General features: G+C 38.8%; 2 protein-coding genes across 3 annotated transcripts in view; one reads left to right on the forward strand and one right to left on the reverse strand.

Moving 5' to 3' along the window:
- Window positions 1-120: 120 nt before the first annotated feature.
- Window positions 121-9,608, reverse strand: NDUFC1 (NADH:ubiquinone oxidoreductase subunit C1). Its single transcript, XM_046656097.1, has 5 exons — window positions 9,450-9,608; window positions 3,658-3,913; window positions 2,994-3,097; window positions 1,405-1,484; window positions 121-274 (listed from the first exon to the last, which is right to left on the reverse strand). Exons 2-4 carry the CDS (start codon window positions 3,851-3,853, stop codon window positions 1,425-1,427), a joined length of 360 nt encoding a protein of 119 aa, XP_046512053.1. The 5' UTR covers window positions 3,854-3,913; window positions 9,450-9,608; the 3' UTR covers window positions 121-274; window positions 1,405-1,424.
- NAA15 (N-alpha-acetyltransferase 15, NatA auxiliary subunit) overlaps window positions 8,646-24,126 on the forward strand; it is a 78,719-nt gene continuing 63,238 nt past the window's right edge. For both annotated transcript variants that reach the window (XM_046656095.1, XM_046656096.1), the window contains exon 1: window positions 8,646-8,946. In XM_046656095.1, the coding sequence (XP_046512051.1) occupies window positions 8,893-8,946 (54 nt within the window). In that variant the 5' untranslated portion in view covers window positions 8,646-8,892. The remainder of the gene's footprint in view (window positions 8,947-24,126) is intronic.

The following is a 24,126-nucleotide window of genomic DNA, read 5'->3' on the forward strand; positions in this document are numbered from 1 at the left end:
ACCACCATGTCCTTAATTACCACTGACGCTATTATCAGGTGGTACTTTCCACATTGAAATACTTCTAATAACATACCTTAAAATCGACATTTTCTACACATTTTCATAATATACAAAATCTGAAGAATACAGAAATATTTTTATTTTTTCATTTAATGATGCAAAACACAAAGCTGACTTGACATATATTCACATATAACTTTTTCTCTCACGTTTACAACTCAACAGGCTGGTGAATTGAGAGGAACTGCTATAATCACTATATGGAGCATACCTATAATGAAGAGAAAAAAAAATTAAAACTGTAGCATTAACCAGCAGAAACAATACTAAAACTACACCATTCTGAACAATTCACCTTAGAGCATCAAAGAAAGTCTAGAAAACAAATCCAAAGAGTATCAACCCCTCATCTTACTTAAGTTTTAGCAAAAAATATTTTATCTGAACTCCAAGAGTAGCAAAAGCATCTGGTTTTGATTTACCGAGTTTATATTTACCTTTCAATTGGCTGAATGAAGTAGTGAAGTGGGCAAGGTGACATTAATAGAAAGATAGAAACAAAAAATTTGGATAATCAAACCCTAAAGAGCTGAGTTTGAGAGTTGTTAAGTATGGGGGAAAAAAGTGTACGTTAGTGATTACTATTTTATTATCCAGCAGATATAAATAATCTACTTTAATCAACCTAATCCATAAAAGTTAAGATTTAGAGGAGTGGTTTTTCACTTTACAAAAGGATTAACATAGGATTTCTTTAAAAGGATTTTCAGAAATATACCATATATACTCACATAAAATAAAGTCACTCTCTTTTTTAAATTACAGACCATGCAAAGTTTGCTATCTTGTTCACAGCTAGGATTTACCAGGAATTGTCAAACTGGGTGTTAGTTGTAGTGACAACCATAATGAAATGGTCATGCAGTAAAAAACTTAACGATCTACTGCCCGTACACATTTGTCCATCCAGCTGGGCCCGGCACTGGGCAAGTCGCTGACTACATGATGATTAACAAAACAGACAGGATTCCTGTTCTCATGGAATTTATACTCTAGTGTGGTGTATGACAAACAGATAATAAGAAATGCATACACAAATAACAATAACTTGTCCTAAGTGCTACGAAGGCACTGTGTACAGCCCTATTAGATTTAAGAAAGTATGATTTGGGTTTCATTCTTAAACACAACTTTCTTTCAATACAGTCAAGGTGTAATCATTAAAAATGATCATGCTAACAGATGCTTGAGCCAAGGTATTAAAAATTCATAAATTTGTCACAGACAGGAATAAAGGTGCTAAAAAATACAAACCCAATTTTAAAAAATCCAAAATACCTTATTTAAAAAAGGCCAAATTAACTTGCATAATTTCTTCATCCTATAAAATGACATACTTACTATATTAGTGTTTCAAAAGCTTATTCCAACCCATTTCTTCTTTTATACTCTAAAACATCTTCATTATGTTGTTTGATGAGCTAGAAGTAGGTAACAGTTAAAATTAGAAATATAATCTTCCTGGCAACTTAAAGAGGAGGCGGCTAACTAATGATATTTATATTCTGCAAGAGGAGTAAGAATAGATTAAAAGAATTACAATTATTCTAGTTAGAAATAAAAGGCTAAGAGATGCCAAAGTCCAAAAAAACTGAATAGTATATACTTGTTCACCACAGTCTGACATACTAAATTTGAGAAGGCAATCCTTAAAAGTTTAACTTCTAAGTCAACTTCTGCCAAACACATTACTTCATTCAATGGGTAATTAATGTAATGGACCACCTTGCTAAACCAGCACGAGAGAGCTTGGTTCTTAAATGGGGTCCAGGCTGGTTGGTGGGTGTGTATTGTACTTCTAACCTTAGAAATTTGATACTGTGAGTCAATGATGAACCTCATCCTCTAACTCTATGTGTCTTAGTCAGATGTCACGGAGGACAGCCACTTTCTCGGAACCACTGTCTGACAGAATATGCAATCGGAAAAATGGCTGATAGAGGGTGACATTCGCCACAACCAAAGATCTCATTTTAATCAGAGTTCTCAGCAGCAATCAAGCTTCTTTTCAGGAAAGCTTCAAATTGAGAATGTATAAAATTTTACTATAACAAATATTTTGCAAAAGGATTAGTTACTGTTGTTGAGTTATAAGTGACTTTCAACATCTCTTAGTCCTTCCCATGTCAAAGAGCTGAACCGCTTTAATGAGAAAATCCAAAATAAGAGATCCAAGAATTGGCGATGGGTGGCAGTGGAGGAAGCTTCAAACCCATGAGATACACAACAAAAATTTTAAATACTCATGTAGCACACATAACTTTGAGTCAACTTTTAAAAAATGTATCCATAGGGAGGCAGTATTTCACAACCTCTACAGTACAGCTCTGAAGTCAGGGAGATCAGGTTCAGCAAACTAATTTCTCTAAGTGTTTTCTTCATCTGTAAAAGGTCAGCAATAGTACCTACACGTAGTGTTGTTGAAAAGATTAAATGAGCTTTTACATGTAAAACATTTGGCATATTGTTAAGACAAAAACAAGGGCTGCTACACATTAAGTACAATTTCCAACAACGTATTTATACAGCATTGATTAAAATCTTGTTTCGTAAGTCTAATGGGATTTAATTTGTATAGCTTGTTCACTGATGGTTCGTCCCTATGGCATCTGAAAGAAGTGCCTTCATAAAACCCCAACCAGCCTCCATCCTAAGAAATAAAATAAATAGTTACTATGCAGTAAAACTGCCGTTTATGACAAAACCATGCTAAGTAACGATGAATGACAAATTTCAGGCTCATATTTTCTCAAAAGCGTTGAAATCTTAATATTCTTTAGTCCTTGGGATTCCCCTCACGGAGAAATATGTTAGGAATTATATGACTATCCTATTGCATGGGAGATTGGCTCAGCAACATGCAGTCTCACACTGGTATTTCTCCTCCCCACCGTGTTGGGGTCGCACCACATAAGGGAGTAAAGACTTACATAGATCCACAAGAAGATGGAGGTGCCCAACGTCAGTCCAACTTTCAGCCAGTCAGGTTTGTCATGTGGCGGCACCCGAATGTAGAATTTTGACCGCGCTGAAGCTGAAAGGTGACAGAGTCTGTAAATCTATAACATCGCCTTGTAGGGAAAACCTAGCATTTACGTGTATTAGCGCATTTAATTCTCCCTTCACTCTTCCCTCCCCCCCCCCCCCCCCCCCCGCCCCGCCCACGGGAACAGATGTTCGGAGAGATCACAGAAGTCGTCCTGGGCCACCGGCAGAGCCAGGCCGGTTGCCTCTGTCCTCCAGGCTCCTGGGGACCCTCTGACGACTCGAGAGTGGGCGAGTAGCAAGCGCCCCTGGGAGGATCCCCCCACCCCGGGTCTGCAGGACCCAACCTGCAAAGTGGGTAGAGGAGGGACCCAAAATCCATTCGCAGAGACCAAGAGGGGTCGGGTGGCACTTGGCGGAGGGTCGGTGACGGGTGATGGGGAGCCGGGAGTCAGGGTGGGGGCACGCGTGGGCAGCGGGATACGGGCCGGCGAAGGTCACCGCAAGACGAGCCCGGGCCGCAGCCGCTCCCTGCCGCCACGGGCCAGGTTCGCCCTGGGAGGAGCAGGCTGGGATGCTGGATCGGCCTGCTCGAGGAGGGACACTTACAGCCGCTCGGGAGTCTGGCCGGGGCCAGCAGCCTGGAGAAGGGGCGCAACAACGCGGACGGCGCCATCTTGCCGGGCCGGGCTCCGCCTCCCAGCAGCCCCGCAGCCCCGCGGCTCTGGGGTCGGCGCCCGGCCGAGCGCCCCCTGGCGGGCGGAGGCGCGGGGCTCGCCGGCTCTGCAGCCGCGCCGCGGGACATGTCAACTCCAAGAATCGCAGTTAGGGCCGGGTGCTCTAGCTGCCCTGGTCTGTCTTCAGTCTGTTAAGTGGGGTTAGGAAGGAAATGATTAAAAGGAAAAAAAAAAACCCAAAAAACGTAGTCTATCCATTTCTCTGTCCTCTGAGAGTTTATTTCAGACCCCCTTCCCAGGGACACTCATGAAGAGATTTACTAAAATCTTCCTACATGAGCCAGGATACCTAAAATGCAGTGTCGTGTTGAATAATAACTAGTATTTTGATCGAATTCTGTGTTCCAGGCACTGAGCATTAATGCATCATATGGTTTATATGCATTGTCTCATTTCATTTTCATAACGACCGCATGACATGCCGAGATTATTATTCTCAATGTACAGATGAAGCTCAAAGAAGACAAACTATTCATCCTAAGTGATGTAGGTTATATTTGAAGAGATCTCTTACAGTTCCCAAAGTCTGTTTACACGCACTACTCCTAGTAAAGCCTCACAACCCTGTGAGGAAAAGAGGATCCTCCTTATGTATTTTAGAAGTGCCCTGACCGGCTGAAGATCACACAGCTGGGGTAGGTGGGATTCAGACACAGGGCTTCTGATGCCAGATCTAATGATCCTCGTTAGTTCACCTAACAGACTTGGTGAGTCCCCTGAGGCCATGAGCTCCAGAGCAGTGTTCAAAGTGCCAAATTCAATGTGCCATTCCTGCTCACCACCTCTCTATGCCTCAGTTTTATATCTGTAGCATAGGGGGCTGGCCTGGTGGTGGAGTGGTTAAGTTTGCACTTTCTGCTTCAGCCGCCCAGGGTTCTGGGTTGGGATCCCGAGTTGGGACCTCTGCACTGCTTGGCAAGCCATACTGTTGAGGAAGTATGGGTACAGATGTTAGCTCAGGGCCAGTCTTCCTCAGCAAAAAGAGGAGGATTGGCAGCAGATGTTAGCTCAGGGCTAATCTTCCTCAGAAAAAAAAAAAGAAGAAGAAGAATCTATCTGTAACATAAAACCTATCCTATAGGGTCGTTGGGAAGCTTAGAAAGTCTCTGGTAGTTGTAAACAACTTGTTTTTGCCTGTCAAAGACATTGTATGACCCATAGATTCTATCTTTCACAACTGAGCCAGATTTTTGCCCATTCAGTTCTCAATTCAATCTGATGTATAAAGACCGTGTAAAAATATGTCTAGATAAGAGATAATAAATTGTAATACCTGAATCCTTTAAACAGAATGCCATTTATGTTCATTTTAAAAGCAAAATAAGTATTAGCAAATCTCTTTTTTCCCTCTTCATTTTCTTTAGCACTGTTATTGAAAAAACAATTTTAACCAAAAATTATTGACCAAAGGGTGAAATAATTGTACTATGCTTTCTGGTTCATTTTTATGTGCAACTAATGGCTAAATAGATTGCTAAACTGTGAGTCACTTTATAGTTGGTAACCTAGTTTGAGCCTCCTTGACTCAAGCTCAAGTAAGCAAACAACCCACTGATACGCTGAGTCAGTTGTTGGTTCTCAACTTCTTGGCTTCTTGTCCACTCAGCAACCTGCCAGTTGTATATCCTTTCTACACCATCCCTTGGAAGCTTGTCCTGACACAGCTTTTGCTAGTATCCAACGAGTTGGAACAGAAGCCACATTTAGTCAGAGCATACAGAGCCAGTAAGCAAACTGCTAATTCCAATACTGCTGTTAGAAAAGGCTGTTTTGTGGTTTGGGTCCCTGTACACTTTTACTAGTGTATATTTTGGGAAAGTGATGAAATATAAGGACATTTCTCTCAGCATGTTAGAGCTGATGGAACCCTACACTTGGAGTAGGCAGCTGTAGGTGAAACTCCATCTTGAATCCTGATGACGCAATCCCAGCCGGGAGCTAATGGCTATGATATTTGGTAGACGTTGCTACATGACATTCATTTAAGCATCTCCAGAATTTGAATGAAAAGACCTTATTTATGACTATTATTTATGACCCAGGCAAAGAGAGAGGGATTTCAGTCAGCAGCTAGAAAACCAGTTCTAAGTCCTTAATTATTCCCCTGGGAAACATCCTACTCAACTCACACCTCCCAGGGAGGGTTAAAGAAGAGCAAGAGTTGAAAACTCTATAAAATGTACTACATACATGTTTATTGATTTATGATGCATGAGAACACTGTATATCAAATTCAGGATCTGGAGAGGGATGGTGTTCCTCATGTATATGCAAGTTTTTATTTAAAAAAAAGTTAATGTTTGTTAAATCTGGGTAGCAAATAGATTTCTTTTATCTTGTAGTTCTATAAAATTTAAATATTTAATAATTAAAATCTAAAAGTGTCAATAGAGAACATCTTATATATATATGAAGATGGAGAAATTTCAGTCTACATATCCCTTTTGTAGCATTAAAGTTTGCAAGGTAAATTACTCATTGATTGATTGACTGATTGATTTTCGGTTAACTTTGTTTGGAAGAGGCTTTTTGACAATAGGGATATGCAAATACATCATCTTCATCATCTAGCCTTGGATATGTTAACTTCCTGTGTAGCTGACATTCATAACATAACGTGTTAAGTGGGATCTTCATTTGTGAAACAGTGGTGACCTATCAGAGGAGACATTTTATTGTTGAGTTCAGGCTATCAACTTACTGACTGTGTGGTCCAAGTGTTATCTGTAGGTGCCTTTTTCCTAGGATATAACTCAGATAAATGTTAAATCAGACTAGTATTCACTGAGTCTTAAAAATTACTATTTACTTGTTAACAGCCAAAAAGAACGTAACATTTGACAAATGATATTGCTCGCTCATCTATTCAGGTACTCATCTTCTGGTGGAAACTACTGTTTATTTCAAAGACAGGAAATTTTCTTCCCATAAGGGGAAAATAGTATATTATTTACAGGAGAACTTAGAAAACCATAACAAATAATATTGCTGTAGGGACTTTTGGATATGAAGCCAGATTTGGAAACCTAAGTTAGTAGCTAAGCTAAGATTATCACCTGAAGTTAGACAACTTTTCTTCCTTTCAATAGTTCAGATAGTTACAAGACCTCTTGTGAGCAGTCAAGTTCGAAGGTTATCACTAAATAACCACTGTTTTTTATGACTTCTAAGTTTGCTCTTAGCTTTATTTTTTTTTAAGTTAAGTTAAAAAACTGGCCATATTCCAAAACTTAAGTGGTTTTCTGTAGGTACAATTTTTTCTTTCTTTTTTTTTTGAGGAAGATTAGCCCTGGGCTACCTACTGCCAATCCCCCTCTTTTTGCTGAGGAAGGCTGGCCCTGAGCTAACATCTGTGCCCATCTTCCTCTACTTTCTACATGGGACACCTACCACAGCATGGCTTTTCCCAAAGCGGTGTCATGTCTGCACCCAGGATCCGAACCTGCGAACCCTGGGCTGCTGAGAAGTGGAACTTGCGCACTTAACCGCTGTGCCCTCGGGGTCAGCCACACTATAGGGGCAATTTTCTTAGAGAAACTTTTGAAGAGAGATCACGGAATCTGAAGAAATTTCAGGACTTGACTGCTAAAACCTTATTTATGACCTAGGCAAGGGGAGAAGGCATTCAAGATAGCAGCTAGAAAACCCAAGGATTAGTCCCAGATTTTTCCACCGGGAAACATCTAACTCAACTCACACCTTCCAGGGAGGATTAAAGAGCAACCTGAAAATGGAAAATATCTGTCAAATTTAAAAGAGCAAAGCTACTGCACATATTATTTAATGATTCATTATGCAAATAATGCTACTGATGGAATTCAGGATCTGGAGCGAGATCATCAAAAATAATCAAAGGTAAAAGTGGGTGATACGATGTGAAAAATTGTAGGTCACCAACGGAATGCCACTTTTAAAACAGTTTTCCTGTCTATTGTTAATAAAATGACATATATGTAGAGGCCCTATTTGGTATCTACTCTGACCTTGCCTACTCCATTTCTCTAGCATTCTTGCCAAATACTCTTCGGCTTCTAAGATTGGAGGATTTCTGGTGATAAGTTCAACGAGTCACCATATTAAGCACTAGCTTGAAGCCAGGTCCAGGAGAGTCAGTTTTCGCTGAACTCTCCACTTCCCCAAGGTGACTTATGCATTCGTCGACTCTGCACTGTAAGGACTCAACGATAAAATAAAAACACACACTTTAACCTTCAGATGCTTCTTCGGCGGTGCAAATATGACACTTTTTGGATCTGGCTACCCACCTTTCCAGGTTCATCTTAAGTACAAATTAAATCACCAATACTCCAGCAAGGCCCATTTAATTGAGCAAGCTCTTTCACGCTGTTCAGACTCCATTAAGCCCCCTCCACTCCATATCCGTTTACAAGTCCCCAGTGGGGTGAAGCCTTCATTTCCCGTCAGCCTCTGCTGCTTAACTAGGCACTTCGTTCACGATCACACACAGCGCTTCTTAAACACCTGATTTTTAGCCCTTCAGACTCAAACTATGATCCTACAGTCTGGGAGAATCTACTCTATGAATGGACGGCCAATCTAGCAGGAAGGAACAGAAAGGCTATTTTTAACGCGAAGACAGGCAGAACCGCAGCCGGTCACTCTCCCCTAACTTCCCGGGCGCCTCCAAAGACACCCAGAGCCGAACGGATGGGCGGGGCCTGCCGCGACCCTCACGGCCTCCGCCGGCCGGCCGGCCTCCAGGTTTCCCAGCAAGCTTCAGGACAGAGGAGGTGGGGAAAGGAGGTCATCGCGCCTGCGTGCTGGGAAGTGTGACCCGGGTGGGAAAGCCCTCCGCGTCCGCCATTTTGGCTGCCTCTGTCGGTCTGTTCAGTTACCACGTGAACCGCCGACGGAGACCCGTGGGGGGGGGGGTAGGCGGCGGCAACGTTAAGTGAGAAAGGGAAAAAAGACAACGAGGGGAAGGGGGTGTCGGGGTTGGGCAACGCGTTGACACCTGAGGCCTGGTGGCGGCGGTGGATCAGGCAATCAAGGCTGAAGCAGCCAGGGAACGGCGGCGGCGGCGGCGGTCGGACAAACACACTGACCGAGCCGGGCGGTGGCGGGAGCAGCGGGAGGAGCCGGAACGATGCCGGCCGTGAGCCTCCCGCCCAAGGAGAACGCGCTCTTCAAGCGGATCTTGGTAAGTGTGAGGCTCCGCGCAAGCAGGGGGGAGGATTTAGCCGGTACCCGGGCCTGTCACTCCTAACCTCGGCCCGGCGGGCACCGAGCCACCCCCGCCCGGGACCCCGCCTTCGTACTCCTAGTCAGGCCGAATGCACTCCCTCGTTCCCTCTCTGTGGTTCTCGTTCGGCTCGCGCGCCAAGGACCACAGGCTTCCTCCTCCCGTCCCCACGCTTCGGAGGCCGTGGTTCCGGATTAGGCCCTGTTCTCCTAGCTTCTAGACTGTGGGTTTTCATCCGCCCTGAGCGAAGGGAGAGGAGGCCCGGCCTTTAGTAGGGTGGCGGGCCACACGGGCAGGAGTCGGGGCCCCCCGGGTGGTGCGGGAACCCTGCCGGCAGGCCAGGGTGGCACCCTTGGAAGAAACAGGTGGTGCGGATGCGGCACAGCTCATTCATTGCCCAAGAGCGTCTCTCCCTCCATCGTCCGTCCCTCCCTCCCTTTTCCTCTCCTCTTGGGATTCACCTGTCTCCGCCCGGCCCGGGGTCGCTGAATGATCTGGGAGGAGGGAAGCTAGGAAGGAGTTCAGAAGAGAGAAGGAAGCTTTCTGAACGACTGCCTCCTTGTAGTCAGTTGCATACTTGAGTCTGCAGCTTCTTGTCCTCTCTTTTTCCCTCCTTTCTGGAGTAGGGAAGAGACATTTATTTCTTAGTTTCCGAGCGGGAAACAGCCCCACCCCGTCTCCCTCCTCGGGAGGTGGGGCCCATTGCGAGGGGGCGGTCCCGTAGGAAGTGAAAAGTGAAGAGCCTTTAGTTGGGTCGTTCTAGACACGAATTTTCTTGTAGACTAAAGTCAGTTAACACTGATGCAAAAATTTACCAGCAGAGAAAGGAAAACGTAACTTTTGAGGTCGATCTTTTGACACTAGCTGAAGCTCACTTATTCCCTACATTTCAAATGTGTGCAGTTTGCATTTTTTTAATAACATAAATGAAATGTTTGGAGGGACTGTTTACATTGTAAAATATGTCTTGTAGCCTTGGCGTTATAATTAATACATTGTAGCACATTTTTTGTTTGGCACTGATTGTGAGTTGTCCCTATCATGCATACATTTCTTTGTGAAAGAATTAACTGTATTTGCCAAACTTAAGACTTAAAGTTTGAGGTGTGTGTTTGAAAGTGTTAGCTTTTTCCCTTGCGATGTAAATTTATCTCACTTGTTTGGAAAGTAGAACAACTCTGGGGATCCAGTTTTTCTGGAAATAAGAAGGAGTAATCTATGTTGAACTAAATTTGATTTTACAAAAATACCTATATGCCCTACAGGTTTACTCAGTTCACGTTGAAAAACATAAAGTTGTATCCAATACCATAAACTCTTAGTTACCTTGAAACCCATATTGCCATTTCGTTTTGTTTTGTTTTAAGACTAATTGGAGCGTGGGTGGGACTATAGCATAGTTATACCAGAACAATTTATTTATTTTTAAACATTTTAAAAGACTAATTGGTGTGTAGGTTCAACTATAACCGTTTTTGAATAGCAGTTTGTCTTTTATCTTCCCCCTAACTTCTCTCCCCCCCATTTATTTTGAAAACATTCAAGGCAAAAAGTAGAGAGAAGAGTACAAGGAGCACTCATAAACCCTTTACCAAAATTTAGTATTTAACATTTTGCCAGATTTGCTGTCTCTCTCTTTTCATGTGTATAAAAATTAAAAGTAAGTTGAAGGCATACTTCATCCCTAAATGCTTCAGCTAGCGTCTCTTAAGGACATTGTCTTGTATAACCGTAATACCATTAACAGTCATTCCCTAATATTTTCTGATATCCAGTTTCTATTAAGATTCTCCCAGCTGTTATGGTAGCACTTTTTAAAAAATCAAACTTTTTATTGTGAGATAACTGTAGAGTCACGTGTAGTTTTAGGAAATAATACAGAGAGATCCCTTGTATCCTTTACCCAGTTTCCCCAATGCTAATACCTTGCAAAACAGTAGTTCAATGTAGTAACATTGATATAATCTACCAGTGTTATTCAGATTTCTCCGTTTTACTTCTACTATTTTGTGTATTTAGTTTCATGCAATGTTATCACATGTGTAGATTACATAACCACCACTACATTCAATATATAGAACAATTTCATGAGCACAAGGATCCCTCTGTTGCTGTTTTAGAACCATACTCTCCCACCTCCCTCCCATCCCTTCTACCCCCAAGCTGACAGCCACTACTAATCTGTTTTATATTTCTCTAATTTTGTCATTTCAAGAATGTTTAATAAAAAGAATCACACAGTATATAACTTTTTAGGATTGGCCTTTTCTTTATGCAACCTAATTCCTTTGGGATTCATCCAAGTTGTTGCGTGTATCAATAGTGTCTTCCTTTTTGTTGCTGAGTAGAATTCTGATATGGATGTGCCACAGTTTGTTTACCCATTCATGGAATAGCAATTTTTGATTAAGCACCTTAAACAATTTTTTTTCTTGGTGATAGTGAGACAGAACCTTTAAGTTCATTGCTAAAATCAAAGTGCTAAAGGATTTATTGTGATAAAGTATATCAGAAGAAATATGAAAATGACTAAGTGAAAGAAAAGGGGATGTAATGTCATTATTCTCTTCCATTAGGAAAGAAGAAAATATTACTAACCAAAAGTATACTTAGTATTTGCTTTTTCAAAATTGCTTCTGCTTCCTCAGTTTTTGTAATAGTTAGCTCTTTTGATTTTTAGCTTTCTTTTTCACCCTGTCCAATAGAGTAAAAGTTGGGCATACTCTAATGCCTTATAATTAAGTGTTGCTAGATTGGTAACTGGTAAATCATTCCAGCAGCATTCAGTTTTTGAGCTGTTATTTTGTTGTACCATACTTGTTTGTAGTAAACTTGGTTAGGAAATGAAGTTAGTTTATATTTGAAACCTCAATTTCAAAATAATGAAGTATGTTTTTGCTTTAATTTTTCAAAGGAAACCTGGTTTACATATCAGTTTGCAAAGAATTTCAGAGTTTCTGTGGTGGATTTGCCTGGCTTGTTTTAGTTAAGTTGGTATCTAAAATTCAATTTTGTTACATATTTGGCCCAGGTTTTTTTCTATATTACTCTACTGCTTTCTGACTAAAGCATTGTCATAAGTTAATCAAAATGTCTGCAAAATGTATTTTGTCTAGAGAAAGGTCGGAGACTGAATTTAATGTGATGTATATCGTGTAGGAGTGTAGTTTAAAGAAGAGTTATTTGTATTTGCCATGAACTTTTTTTCTTATTGTAACTACATACTTTTTTCAATTTGGAAAACTAAGTTATTAGAAAATTGTGGTTTTGGGGCCAGCCCGGTGGTGCAGTGGTTAAGTTCGCACGTTCCAATTCTTGGCAGCCAGGAGTTTGCTGGTTCAGATCCCAGGTGTGGACATGGCACCGCTTGGCAAAAGCCATGCTGTGGTAGGCGTCCCACGTATAAAGTAGAGGAAGATGGGCATGGATGTTAGCTCAGGGCCAGTCTTCCAGCTCTGGGCTAATCTTCCTCAAAAAAAAAAAGAAGAAAATTCTGGTTTTACTTATTCTTGATGCTGTTTATCTAAGTAGTTTGAGGGGTGTTACCAGGTCTCTACACCACCTTCTTAGGATATAGGTTAAGGGTAGGAGAAATGAGGTTGCCAGGGTAGAATGAAATCCACGCCTTTTTAGATTTTAGCCCACTTGGGAAAGTTGGACATACCCTAAGGCCTTGCAACCAAGTGTCGCTACTCCTGCTTTCTTCTCTTTTGTCTTTTCACTTGTTAGAGTGAACTATAAGAAAAAAATCTAGGGAGTACTTAAAATATTGTACATTGTTAGTATATTTTTGGCCTTTTGCCTGAATGAGTTATTTTGTTAGTTAAAAGTCTAAAGGGCAGAGTTTTCCTTTCCTAGAAAAGTAGTAATAGAAGTTAGCATGGTGATAATATTTGTGATTTACTGAGAATTTACCATTTGTACTACACAATAGAACTTTCTGGTGATGGGAATGTTCTGTATCTCCTCTGTCCAGTATTATAGCCATTAGCCATATATAACTATTGTACACTTGAAATATGGCTAGTGCAGTTGAGGTACTGAATTTTTAATTTTAATTAATTTAAATTCAAACAGCTACATGTGAATAGTTACCACTTTGGACAGTACACTTTGTACAATTCTTTATTATCAAAACTTTTCAAGGTGGGGACATTTTTATTAAGGAAACAGACTGAGATTAAGGTTGACAGCTAGTATTACTGTCAGGAATCAAACTTTTTTTTTTCAGGGCATTTACACCACACCTGCCTACTGTTCATCTGTTTTTGGGGGGAGGGATTTAGGGAGAGTGAGTGCTTTGTTAGATAAAGGAGTTGTAATAATTGTTAGGTAGCACACATTGTAGGTACCTACACATTTTGTAGGTAAATTATTTCATATGATTTATTGCTTTTGGAAAAAGTGCTCTTTGTACAGTTAATGATACTCAGGTTGGATTTAGTTGCAGATGAAATTAAGATGAGGAATTGTAAACAAGTAGATGCCCATATGCACATGGAAAGTCAGCTGACTTAAATTTCTATGTGACAATTCTAGTTTTTAACTCAGAATGGTTTTAATATACTTCTGCCTGTACTGCCTGTGTTTAGAATATAACAAAGAAAAAAAAGGGAAACAAAGTTTTACCTGTTCTAAAGTCCCCTTTCTTCTGTACACAGAAGGTAATCAGATGTTTGAACTAGAATAAATTTATTTAAAAGTGTACAGGAAAATGAAATGCAATTTTGCTATAGTGTAAATATACTTTATTCTTACAAAACTCATAAAATACTTTTTTTAAAAGTCTGAAAATCTTATGAGAAGAAAAAACCTTTTGATAATGTGGTAAATTCACTGTTTGTTTTATTTTAATTTCTGCCCTAAATCCTTTCTGGAATGGGGAGTAGTATGAATGAACAAATAAATGTTCTTATTTAAATTGGCAAAGCATATTTTTTAAAAAAATGCTTTGTTTGTTAGAAACCTGTAATGTTTCAAAAATGATTCTTTTGGGTTAAGAGAATTAGGTTAAAATACTTGTTTGTGCAGAAAAGCTTAGTAGGGAACTGAATTTAATGATCAATTCTGCAGATATTTCAAAGCCTTGAAGTCCTGGGTCATTGTTCGGGGAATACACAGCCTAACCTATTTGATGATAATAGAGTTGCCATCCCAACTATTACTTTGAAGCACTGGTTAAAAGACAGTTCCCACAGAGGCAGACACGGTGCCCTGTATGATTGGAGGACGGGAGAGCTACTGGCCAACTGGCTTTGACTGAAGGGATCTCTTTGCTTGTGTGCATTCTTATTTCGTTTAATTTTTGTGTTTCTGATAATGCACTTCTCACAGAGCATTGATTCAAATGTATCTTTTTTGTTCATAAAAGTGTTATTGGACATAAAAAGCTAGTTCATATAAGGGATGATATGCAAAGGGCTGTTTGTTCAGACTTTTCTCCCCCAGATACCTGCATGGTCATTTCTTTTTGCTTTATTTTTCTCCATATCACGTACTACCGTCTGACTTATATTTACTAGTAATTTGTTTATCACATCTTCCACAATTAAAATGTAGGTTTTATGAGGATAGGGACTTTGTTCTGTTAATTGCTATACTCTCATTGTTTAGAATAATGTACCATAATAGATATTTAGTAAGTATTTGTTGGGGCAGCCCAGTAGCATAGTGGTTAAGTTTGCACGCTGCGCTTCAGTGGCCCAGGGTTTACAGGTTCAGATCCCAGGCACGGACCTAGCACAGCTCGTCAGGCCGTGCTGTGGCAGCATCCCACATGAAATAGAGAAAGTTTGGCACAGATGTTAGCTCAGCAACAGTCTTCCTCAAGCAAAAAGAGGAAGATTGGCAAGAGATGTTAGTTTAGGACCAATCTTCCTCACAAGAAAAATAAATAAATAAATAAATATTTGTTACATGAAATGGGTGTTGAAACAGTGACTAGGGCAAGAAAGATCTTTGGGTTGTGTGCTTGCATAAAGGTTTTTGGAGAAGGGGAGTTAAGCTGGGCCTTGGCATCATAGAGTACGTTGTAATATGAGGTAATTGTAGGATTTCAGGCAGAACCAGTATTACCCGGTAAGACCTTTGAGGTTTCATTTATGAATGAATCATAGTATTTATTTGTTTATATGGCCTTTCTACCTTTACAAAAACATAGTAAGAGGAAAATTTCATTGTTTATTTTTTGGTTATTTTAGCATTGGAGGAAAAATAGCATCTGGATTTCATGAAGTATGTTTGTTGTGAGAATCCTGCTGAATCAGATAGTAAGGGTCAGTCATTGGTAGTTTGCTGAAGCTCCGCAATTGATTCTGACACAAAGTCAGGGATGAGGACCACTGCATATGATATTATGAAATAGTAATATAAAATATTAGAAGGGGAAAAAATTTGTAGTTTAAAGTTGTTCCGTTGAGTGTTTTTCAGAAAACTTAAAAATCAAGTTTAATTCTCGGAATTTGGAAAGGTATGCTGCTGGGAAGCTGGTGTGGCAGAGCAAGCTACTTAGCTAATCAGTGAGCCTTGCCAAACATCAGCATTCACATCTAAATGCAACTTTGCTCTCTGTTTATAGGCAATAGCCCTATTGAAGAGAAAAAGCTTGCTTTTTTTTTTTTTGAGGAAGATTAGCCCTGAACTAACATCTGCTGCCAATCCTCCTCTTTTTGCTGAGGAAGACTGGCCCTGAGCTAAGATCCATGCCCATCTTCCTCTACTTTATATGTGGGATGCCTACCACAGCATGGCTTGCCAGGCGGCGCTGTGTCCACACCTGGGAGCCGAACCGGTGAATCCCGGGCCGCCGAAGCAGAACGCGCGAACTTAACTGCTGTGCCACTGGGCCGGCCCCCAAAAACTTAAGATTCTTAGTGAAAGATAGTTTTGAAAAGAATGTCAGTTGCCAGTGCTCATGGTAAGAAGAGCAAGTGAAGAGGTTTAAAAGAGTGATGGTTCTTAGTTATAAATATTAGGGTGTGGAGGGGAGGGACCTTTATGCTATGATTGTATTATTGACTTTGGGGAACTTCCCTGGAATGTCAGCTGTACACTTACATGTACGCTGTTTTATGATGCATGCTGTACAAACTTGTATTGAAGTTGTAACTTCAAAAAAACTAGTTTAACTTGTTGCATGTGTTTTTTGCCCTTAGGTAAGGTATGAATTATAGTGTTCACTACTTAATTTAGATTTAAAATAATTACTTAAAATTGTGATTTAATAAAAGCAATCTTTTTGGCTATTTAAAAGTAAAATAAAAACTACAGTATAGCAATAAATGGTAGAGCTTAATGTCTTTGTTACCTGGTGTGCTCTATTCCACTGAGATTTTCTTTGGTTAGTAGAACAACACATTTTCAGTTGAGATAATTTGAAATTTCTAAAACCTACTGGAGAAATTATAATTTTATTTGAACCTGGTGATATTTTTAATGTTAAAGGTTTCCTTTTATTTTATTGTGGAGATTATTTAAACATTCCTGTGTGTCATCTTTAAGAGTTGTTTTATCTGATTGTACATAAAAAGAGAAATGAAAGTTTGCTTTTAAAAATGTAGACCTGGGGGCCCGGCCCGGTGGCGCAGCAGTTAAGTTTGGACGTTCTGCTTCTCGGTGGCCTGGGGTTCGCCGGTTCGGATCCCAGAGGACATGGCACCTCTTGGCAAGCTGTGCTGTGGCAGGCATCCCACATATAAAGTAGAGGAAGATGGGCATGGATGTTAGCTCAGGGCCATTCCTCCTCAGCAAAAAGAGGAGGATTGGCAGTAGTTAGCTCAGGGCTAATCTTCCTCAAAATAAATAAATAAATAAATAAAAATAAAAATATAGACCTGGAAAAAAAACCCCTTTGGGTTGGTTGTCTGCATGGTGGTGGTTCCAATTAAAAAAAATTTTTTTCCACTTATGATAATGGCTTCCGCTTAATATGGTACTCTTTATTTTTCAGAGAGATCTCTTTGGAGATTGCAAGATCACCTTTGATTATCAGTGCTTGAAAACTGAATCAGAATCTTTAAGAAGGGGGAAATGTAGTAAAATGGCATTTATTGAACATCTGTTGTGTGTCTGATTTTATACTAGGCTTTTTTACACTTTAGTTGATATAAACATTGCATCACTCCTTTAAGGAAATTTTAAGTATAAGCAGTACTTATAATTACATTGTTAAAAGTATATTTCTGATTGCTCTATATACAGACAGTTGTGCTGTATCAGAACATTTGGGTTCCTAAAAGTCACTGCACTATGCAGAATCACGCAGTAAAAACCACAGGACTTGTGGGAAAAATGGGGTTGGGTACAATGCTCAAAAACTTCATTAGTGACAAATTAAAAACAAAGATAAGAACCTAATAAAAACAATAGCACAGTTTTCCATGTTAAATGATTAACAAATACATAAATACTACCATGTAAATACCACACTTTACCTTGGGAAAGACCTGAAGTTTGCCTGTGGAAGTGGGTGTCAGAAGGATTGCAGCTTGTGAATTATTGTGAAGTGATGGAAGGAAAGTTATCTGAAACCTGGGGGAAAGTAGTAATACCACACGTGGATGGGTGTGGCTGGTAACACACAAGTTGAACTGAGGTAGCTAGCAGATGTTTGAGCTGTGTATTTGTGCTGTGCATGCCTATGCAGCTTGTTTCAACTGGGTAGTTTTCTGTGTTCACCTAGTGTTTCTGGGGGACAAAATTCCACAAAAGCAGACATGAAATTTGAAATTTAGTGTGCTCAAAAATGTTCCCTATTGTATCAGTCATGTTGGAGTAAATGTGTTTTTTTCAAAACAAACATTATAGCAGAACCGACTGTACATTATCTAACTTAGTGATGTAAAGATCACACAGCCTAGGTTTGGGTAGCTCATCCTTCACTCTGAAGTGTGGTTATTTACTAAGCCAGAACTTCTTGAAACTAGTACTTGAGACAGTGTCATACTCTTTGCTATCTTAGTTGCCACTGCCTCTAAGGAGACTTAAACTTGTTGCAACGTTTTCTTTGTTAGAAGCAGCTTTGTACCCCAGGTATCAAAAGTTTCAGGCTGATTCATCCCAAAGGATTTTGTGGGGAGACTAAGTAATGCTTTAAGAACAAGGAAATAAAATATTACACATTTCTTCAGTTTGTGTTTTGAGACAGTTTTGATGCTCAACGGGGGAAGCCTGGCATGGAAAGAACAGTAGAAAGATTCTGGATTTGAATGCTGACTCTGCTTTATGTTATCCTTTACCCTTTTAAGACTCAGTTTGTAAATCTGAGTAAAAAGAGAAAAAACAATAGTTTTCTGACCTGTCTCACTGGTCAGGTAGCAAGCTATGTATGAAAGTGCCTGGCAAATAGCATATGTATTAGTACTTGCTTTATTGTAGATGTAGTGTATTCTATTAAGAACTTTAGCTTTTTCATTGAATTGATCTCATCTTCATTTTATCTTATCCTTACTATGTGTCTTATATTCTGTTTGATATTTTTATTTTGTTTTTGTATATTTTTTCGTGTTTTGGAAGGTTTATATTTTCTAGTCAGTTACTGTTATATTTATGCCTTTGAAAAATTCTCTTAGGGGCCGGCCCCATGGCTGAGTGGTTAAGTTTGGACGCTCTGCTTCGGAGGCCCAGGGATTCGCCAGTTCGAATCCTGGGTGCGGACATGGCACCACGCATCAAGCCATTCTGGGACGGCATCCCACATGCCACAACTAGAAGGACCCACAACTGAAAATACAGAACTATGTACCGGGGGGCTTTGGGAGAAAAAGGAAAAAAATAAAATCTTTAAAAAAACATTCCCTTCATCCTCCTTTTCTTCTTATTTAGGCTTCTGCTATTTGATTTGTCAGCTTTAAATTAAATCCATTGAATCTTATTTTCTTATCTGTGAAGCAGCGAATGGGCTTATTCTACTTTCCTTTTTTTTTAATGTGTCTTTTCCTCTGACTTTTTAAAGTTATTTTTACTTTGTGAGAGCATGTAATTTTACATACTATTTTTCCACACTCATCAATACCTTTGTTTTAAATTTGATTCTATTATTAAGTATAGTTAATATTCACCAGCAAACCTCTTGCTAGAGTTTTCCCAGTCATCTCTTAGTTGGACGAAGCTCAGTGTCTAGTAGAGATTTCTCAGCAGTGCTTGTGGAAATCTCTTGAGTTCTTGCATGTTAAAACTGTTTTCCTGTAGCCTTGAGTTCTGAAGGACAGGTTGGTTGAATATAAAGTTCTTGACTCACATCTTAAGTTTCTTGAAAATATTGCCCTGCTGTTGTCTTGCCTGTACGTTCCTGATGCCAACCTGATTTTCTTCTTTATGGATGACTTAGTCTTTCTCTTTGGAGATCTGAGAGGTTTTTCTTTATCTGTAAAATAGTATTGTTTTACTAGGATGTCCATTGACTATTTTGGATAAATTTTCCCTGGTGTGTGGTTTTGGAATGTAGATTGATGTTTTCTTTTAATTCAAAAATTATAGCTTTGAGTATTGTATTGTGTTGATTCATTCTTCAGTGATTTTTGCCTGTTGAATCTTCTTTGCCTTACTTTTATATCCATTACTTTTCCTTTGAGTTTTTCACCTGTATTTCTTTTTCATTTATTTGAGAAGCATGCTTGTTTTCTCTTTAAATCATATGTCTTGTAGTTTAGTCTTCATTTCTGGGATAATTTTGTGTTTTTTCTTCTGTTTCTTAAATTCAGTCTGTTCCTGTTTTATATCTTCCTATTGTCTGTCCTCTCTATTTTAAAATTTGAATATCTGATTTGAGGTGTTCTTTTATGTCTGCGTTTATTATTTAATTATTTTTAATTTGTGATGGAGCATTGTATTACATCTTTCCTCTGTTTTATTGCTAGGGTTTTTGGTGTGTTTTCATCTGCCAAAATGTTTTTCACTTTTTTATTCTATATAAGTAACTTGATATGGATGCTAGGTTCTTTTTTCTGTTCAGGTTATTTGTGATGGATTTTACTGGACCAACAATAGAGGCAATTTTATTTTTGGAATGAGATTTGGGTGGCTTCCTCAGTCTCTCTGTTCAAGAGCACCCTCTTCTGTTGCTATTGTGAAATGCAGTTTTTTAAGTAAATGCAGGGCGCCACCTCCCTCCCCCATTGTTCTATCTTATTTGAGTAGGAACTTTATCTTCAGTTGCTTTCTTCTCCATCAGCCTTCAAGTGACGCTTCCTCCTTCCCTCAAAGTGCCTTTTTCTCCTCCAAAGCTGTGCCTTGCTGAAACTGCCGCCTTTGGTCTTGCAGACTTTCTAAGAGCCTCTTCTTTTTGACTCCCCAGTAGCCATCACTCTCATTCATCATGTCTCTCAGTACTTCATCTCAGCAAGGAGCCCCTTCCTTCTGAGGGTGAATCTAGTTAATATTACATATACTCAGTCACTACTAGGACACTGGTGTATTGCTCTTTTGGACAGTTCCCATTGGAGTCTCTGATCTTGGATGCTTATGCACTTACGTGTAAATTGGAGTTTTTAGTTGTCTTATCTCCTTATAATGCTATGGGTGATTTTATTTGCTCTATGTCTTGGCCTGTATGGTTTTTAAAGAGGATTTGTAGAGTGTTTAGAAATTAGGGGGCAGCCATTATCCTATAAGGAATTCATTTTTGTTTTTATGTGCTATGCTTGAAAATAATAGAGCTTGCTTTAAAATAATTTGCAGTTCAGGTTTTATATAATTGAATAATTGGTTATACTTCTCTTTCCCCATGGCCCCTCCATTGTTCTTTTCAAACTCTTCTGGGAGTATTTATCATTGAAATAATTATGAGGTTATATTATAGAGCTCACTCTCAGTTTCATGTATTTACCTTGAGTTTTATTGAATATTGTCCTATCCCTGGCATCAGAGTTCATGGCTTATAGCATTCTTGTAGCAGAGTTCTACTCATAGTAAGCAGGAATCCTAAATCTTACTTCAACTTTTCTTTTTTCAAGTGACATAATTTAATGCTGCAAAAAGAAGAAGAAGAAGAAGAAGAAAGCTAAGATAAAATCTAGCACATTTTACAGTGCATTAACAGGGGTATAGTATCCAGAAAGCAGATGGTGATTGTCACCTTCAGTTCTGCTCCTAGTAAGACCATATCTGTAGTTTCAACTTGTGGCTCAAAACTTGGAGAGAGATAGACCAATGACTTTCTAATGCTGATACACTACAAAAATATTGGTGTAAATTTCCCACCGACCTTTCTTGTCTGTTTTATTCTGAGACTGTGTTCTTGTTACTTTCAAAATACTGAAATACCTTTTGTTTTGTGAAATACTAATGATAAATTTTTAAAAAATGATTTACTTAGAAAAATAAAAATTTAACAACTCTATTTAAATTATCCAATTTGTTTTTTTTGAAATTTTGGTAGTTTTAAAAAATAGACAGGTATGGGAACAATATTGTATCAACCTCAAGAGGGTGGCTCAGAGTGTCAAAGGACTTAAAACTTCCATGTAAGGAATAGCTAAAAGAGCAGAGGTGTTTAGCTTGAATAAGAAAACTGAATTCTTACAGAGCTAGAATCAGTGAACAGAAGTTAGAGGGAGCTAGAGTTTGGTTCAGGATATCTAAAAACATTTTAGTAAAGAATGAGCTGGCACCAGACATGAGCTGTGTGACCACTTGTACCAGATGACATTAAGGTCTCTCTGACTAGGAGATTCCATAAAATGGCCTTGATTTGTTAAGTCTTAATCTCAATTATCTTATTTTGTCATTTTTTTAATAGAAGGAAGACAAACTTATTTTTAAAAATAGTATAAAACTAGAAGGAGAAAAAGCATCTTAGAATTTGTTTTCATGGTTGTAGTAGTTCGCCAGAAATTGTATGGTGTGTAAAGGACAACATATGTATTGTCTTGTCTGCAAACGGAAGCTCTAACTAAAAGAATGTTAGGAAAGGGAGGATCAAGGTAGTTTTTCTGAGATTGTATGTTTTTTTCAAAAAACATTAAAAGAAATTAAAGTATAGTCTACCTGCAGTGAAATGTACAGGTCTTGAGTGTACTGTTCTATAAGTTTTGACAAATGCATATATGCATGCAACCTATACTCGAGATGTAGAACATTTTCATCATCTCAGAAAGACCCCTTACTCCCCTTGATTGTTTATTTTAATTAAGTTTCTGCTTTCATATTTCTCTATAATCAGTCAACTTGGGTTGAGTCTAAATATTGTAAGCTGTAACTGATATCATAGTGCTTTATTTAAACATTTTTATTGAGTACTCACTAAGGTCATTTATGTACATCTGCATTTAATTCTCACCTAAACCCTGCAAGGTTGTTCATATCCACATTTTACAGGTGACACAGTTGAGGCTCTAATACATTTAGTTCCAGGCCAATGATAACAAAGCTATTTATTAAGTGCTAAGATTTGAGCTCTAGACCAGTGTTGTCCAGTAGAATTTTTTGTGATGATGGAAGTGTTCCACATTGGAGTTTCCAGTACATTAGCTGCTAGTCACGTGTAGCTGTTGAACACCTGAGATGTGGGTAGTGCACCTGAGCAGCTTTAGTGAAGAATTTTAAATTTTATTTAATATTAATTAATTAAAATGTTAAATAGCTGCAACTCTAGGCTGACTGACTCTTAAGGCTGTATGTAGCCCTTATCCATCCCTTTGTGTTCCACAGCAGTAGAACTACTAAAGTAGTTCCGATACACTGGCACTGTTAAGTGCCAGCCAGGCTCCTAGTAAGCTCTTAAATGCTTCTTGATTTGATTTTGGCATACCTAAGACTCATTTTCTTTTTAACTTTTTAATTAAAAGTGAAAAGATTCAAACATATGAAAATAAAGAGAATAATATGGTGAACCTGTCTCCTAGGTTTGACAATCACCAACTTTTGGTTCTTTTTCATCTGCGATCCCTATCCCCTGGGTTATTTTGAAGAAATCTCAGGCATCATTTAAACATGGCTAATTTTTAAAGCCAAGTTTTGCTTTTATCGTTTATCTTGATTTGAGGCTGCATTCCTTTTAATCAGTTTCGAAGAGTGAAATGTTTTTTGCTTTAGCTGAAGGAAAATGATGGAAAGGTATTTTTAATTCTCAAGAAAATTATGTAATCCTCATGCCAAATCTAAATTGGATGTATTTTATTTACATTTTTGTGTCGCTATCTTCTGTTGATGTAAATAGCCTAGTTTCTTTATTTGCCATGTCGAAGCTCCTACTTGTAAGGAAGTGTTTTTTTCTGTAACAGATTTTGGAAAATTTCTTTTTCCAAATGCATGATGCACTTTGTTTCTGCAAATGATCACCTTATGTAGTTCTGAGTTTTTCACAGCTTGTCCAACTGTTCTGTTTATATAAGCAATCTACTGTTTTGGAGATTTCTTAACCTTTTTCATACTCTTATTAGAAATTACTTTTTCCAGGAAGATCAATGGAATGATTTTCAATATCATGACGAAGGTTCTGTTATTTAACATTGTGAGTTTCAGATGTTGTGATCTTGTGATACTATAGTGCATCCCTCAGCACTGCCATAGTGTTGATGGACCATGCCAGGCTATCTAAGGGTCCCTTTCTGGGATTCCTCTGGCACAGGTGCCTCAGGCTGTGTTCATTATCTAAAAAATCTCTTCCTTCTCTGTCGTTCAGTTTGGATAAATTTTATTCATCTATTTTCTAGTACACTGATTCTTTTATCTTCGTTCTGGTATTGAGCCCAAACAGTGAGGGTTTTCCCCCCCCGAAAAGTGTTGCAAAGTGTTCACTAATTGCTTCCTCCAGCGTTTTTATAATAGCTAACTTAAAGTCTTAACTTTATCTCTCTCATCTCTACAATGGTGTCTCTTGATTGTCTTTTCCCATACAAGTTGAGATTTTCCTGTTTCTTCATGTACCACATAATTTTGGATTTTATCCTGGCCTTTTTTTAAAATTGAGACTATATTGTCTTATAACATTGTGTACATTTCAGGTGTATATTATTATTTTTCAGTTTCTGTATAGACTACATCATGTTATCACTAGACTAGTTTTTATCCATCACCATATATATGTGCCCCCTTACTTCTTTCACCCTACCCACTTCCCCTCTTGTAACCGCCAATCTGTTCTCCTTATCTGTGTGTTTATCTTCCACATATGAGTGAAATCATGTGGTATTTGTCTTT

The sequence above is a fragment of the Equus quagga genome, chromosome 3 (genome assembly GCF_021613505.1).
Source record: "Equus quagga isolate Etosha38 chromosome 3, UCLA_HA_Equagga_1.0, whole genome shotgun sequence".
Taxonomy (NCBI): Eukaryota; Metazoa; Chordata; class Mammalia; order Perissodactyla; family Equidae; genus Equus; species Equus quagga.

Excerpts from the sequence above, each read along its gene's own strand:
- NDUFC1 (XM_046656097.1), bottom strand. The coding sequence starts at position 3,853 with ATGTCCCGCGGCGCGGCTGCAGAGCCGGCGAGCCCCGCGCCTCCGCCC. Across the intron at positions 3,098-3,657 it reads GGCCAGACTCCCGAGCGGCT|CTTCAGCGCGGTCAAAATTC; the intron begins GTAAGTGTCCCT and ends GTCACCTTTCAG. Across the intron at positions 1,485-2,993 it reads CCATCTTCTTGTGGATCTAT|CTCATCAAACAACATAATGA; the intron begins GTAAGTCTTTAC and ends ACCTACTTCTAG.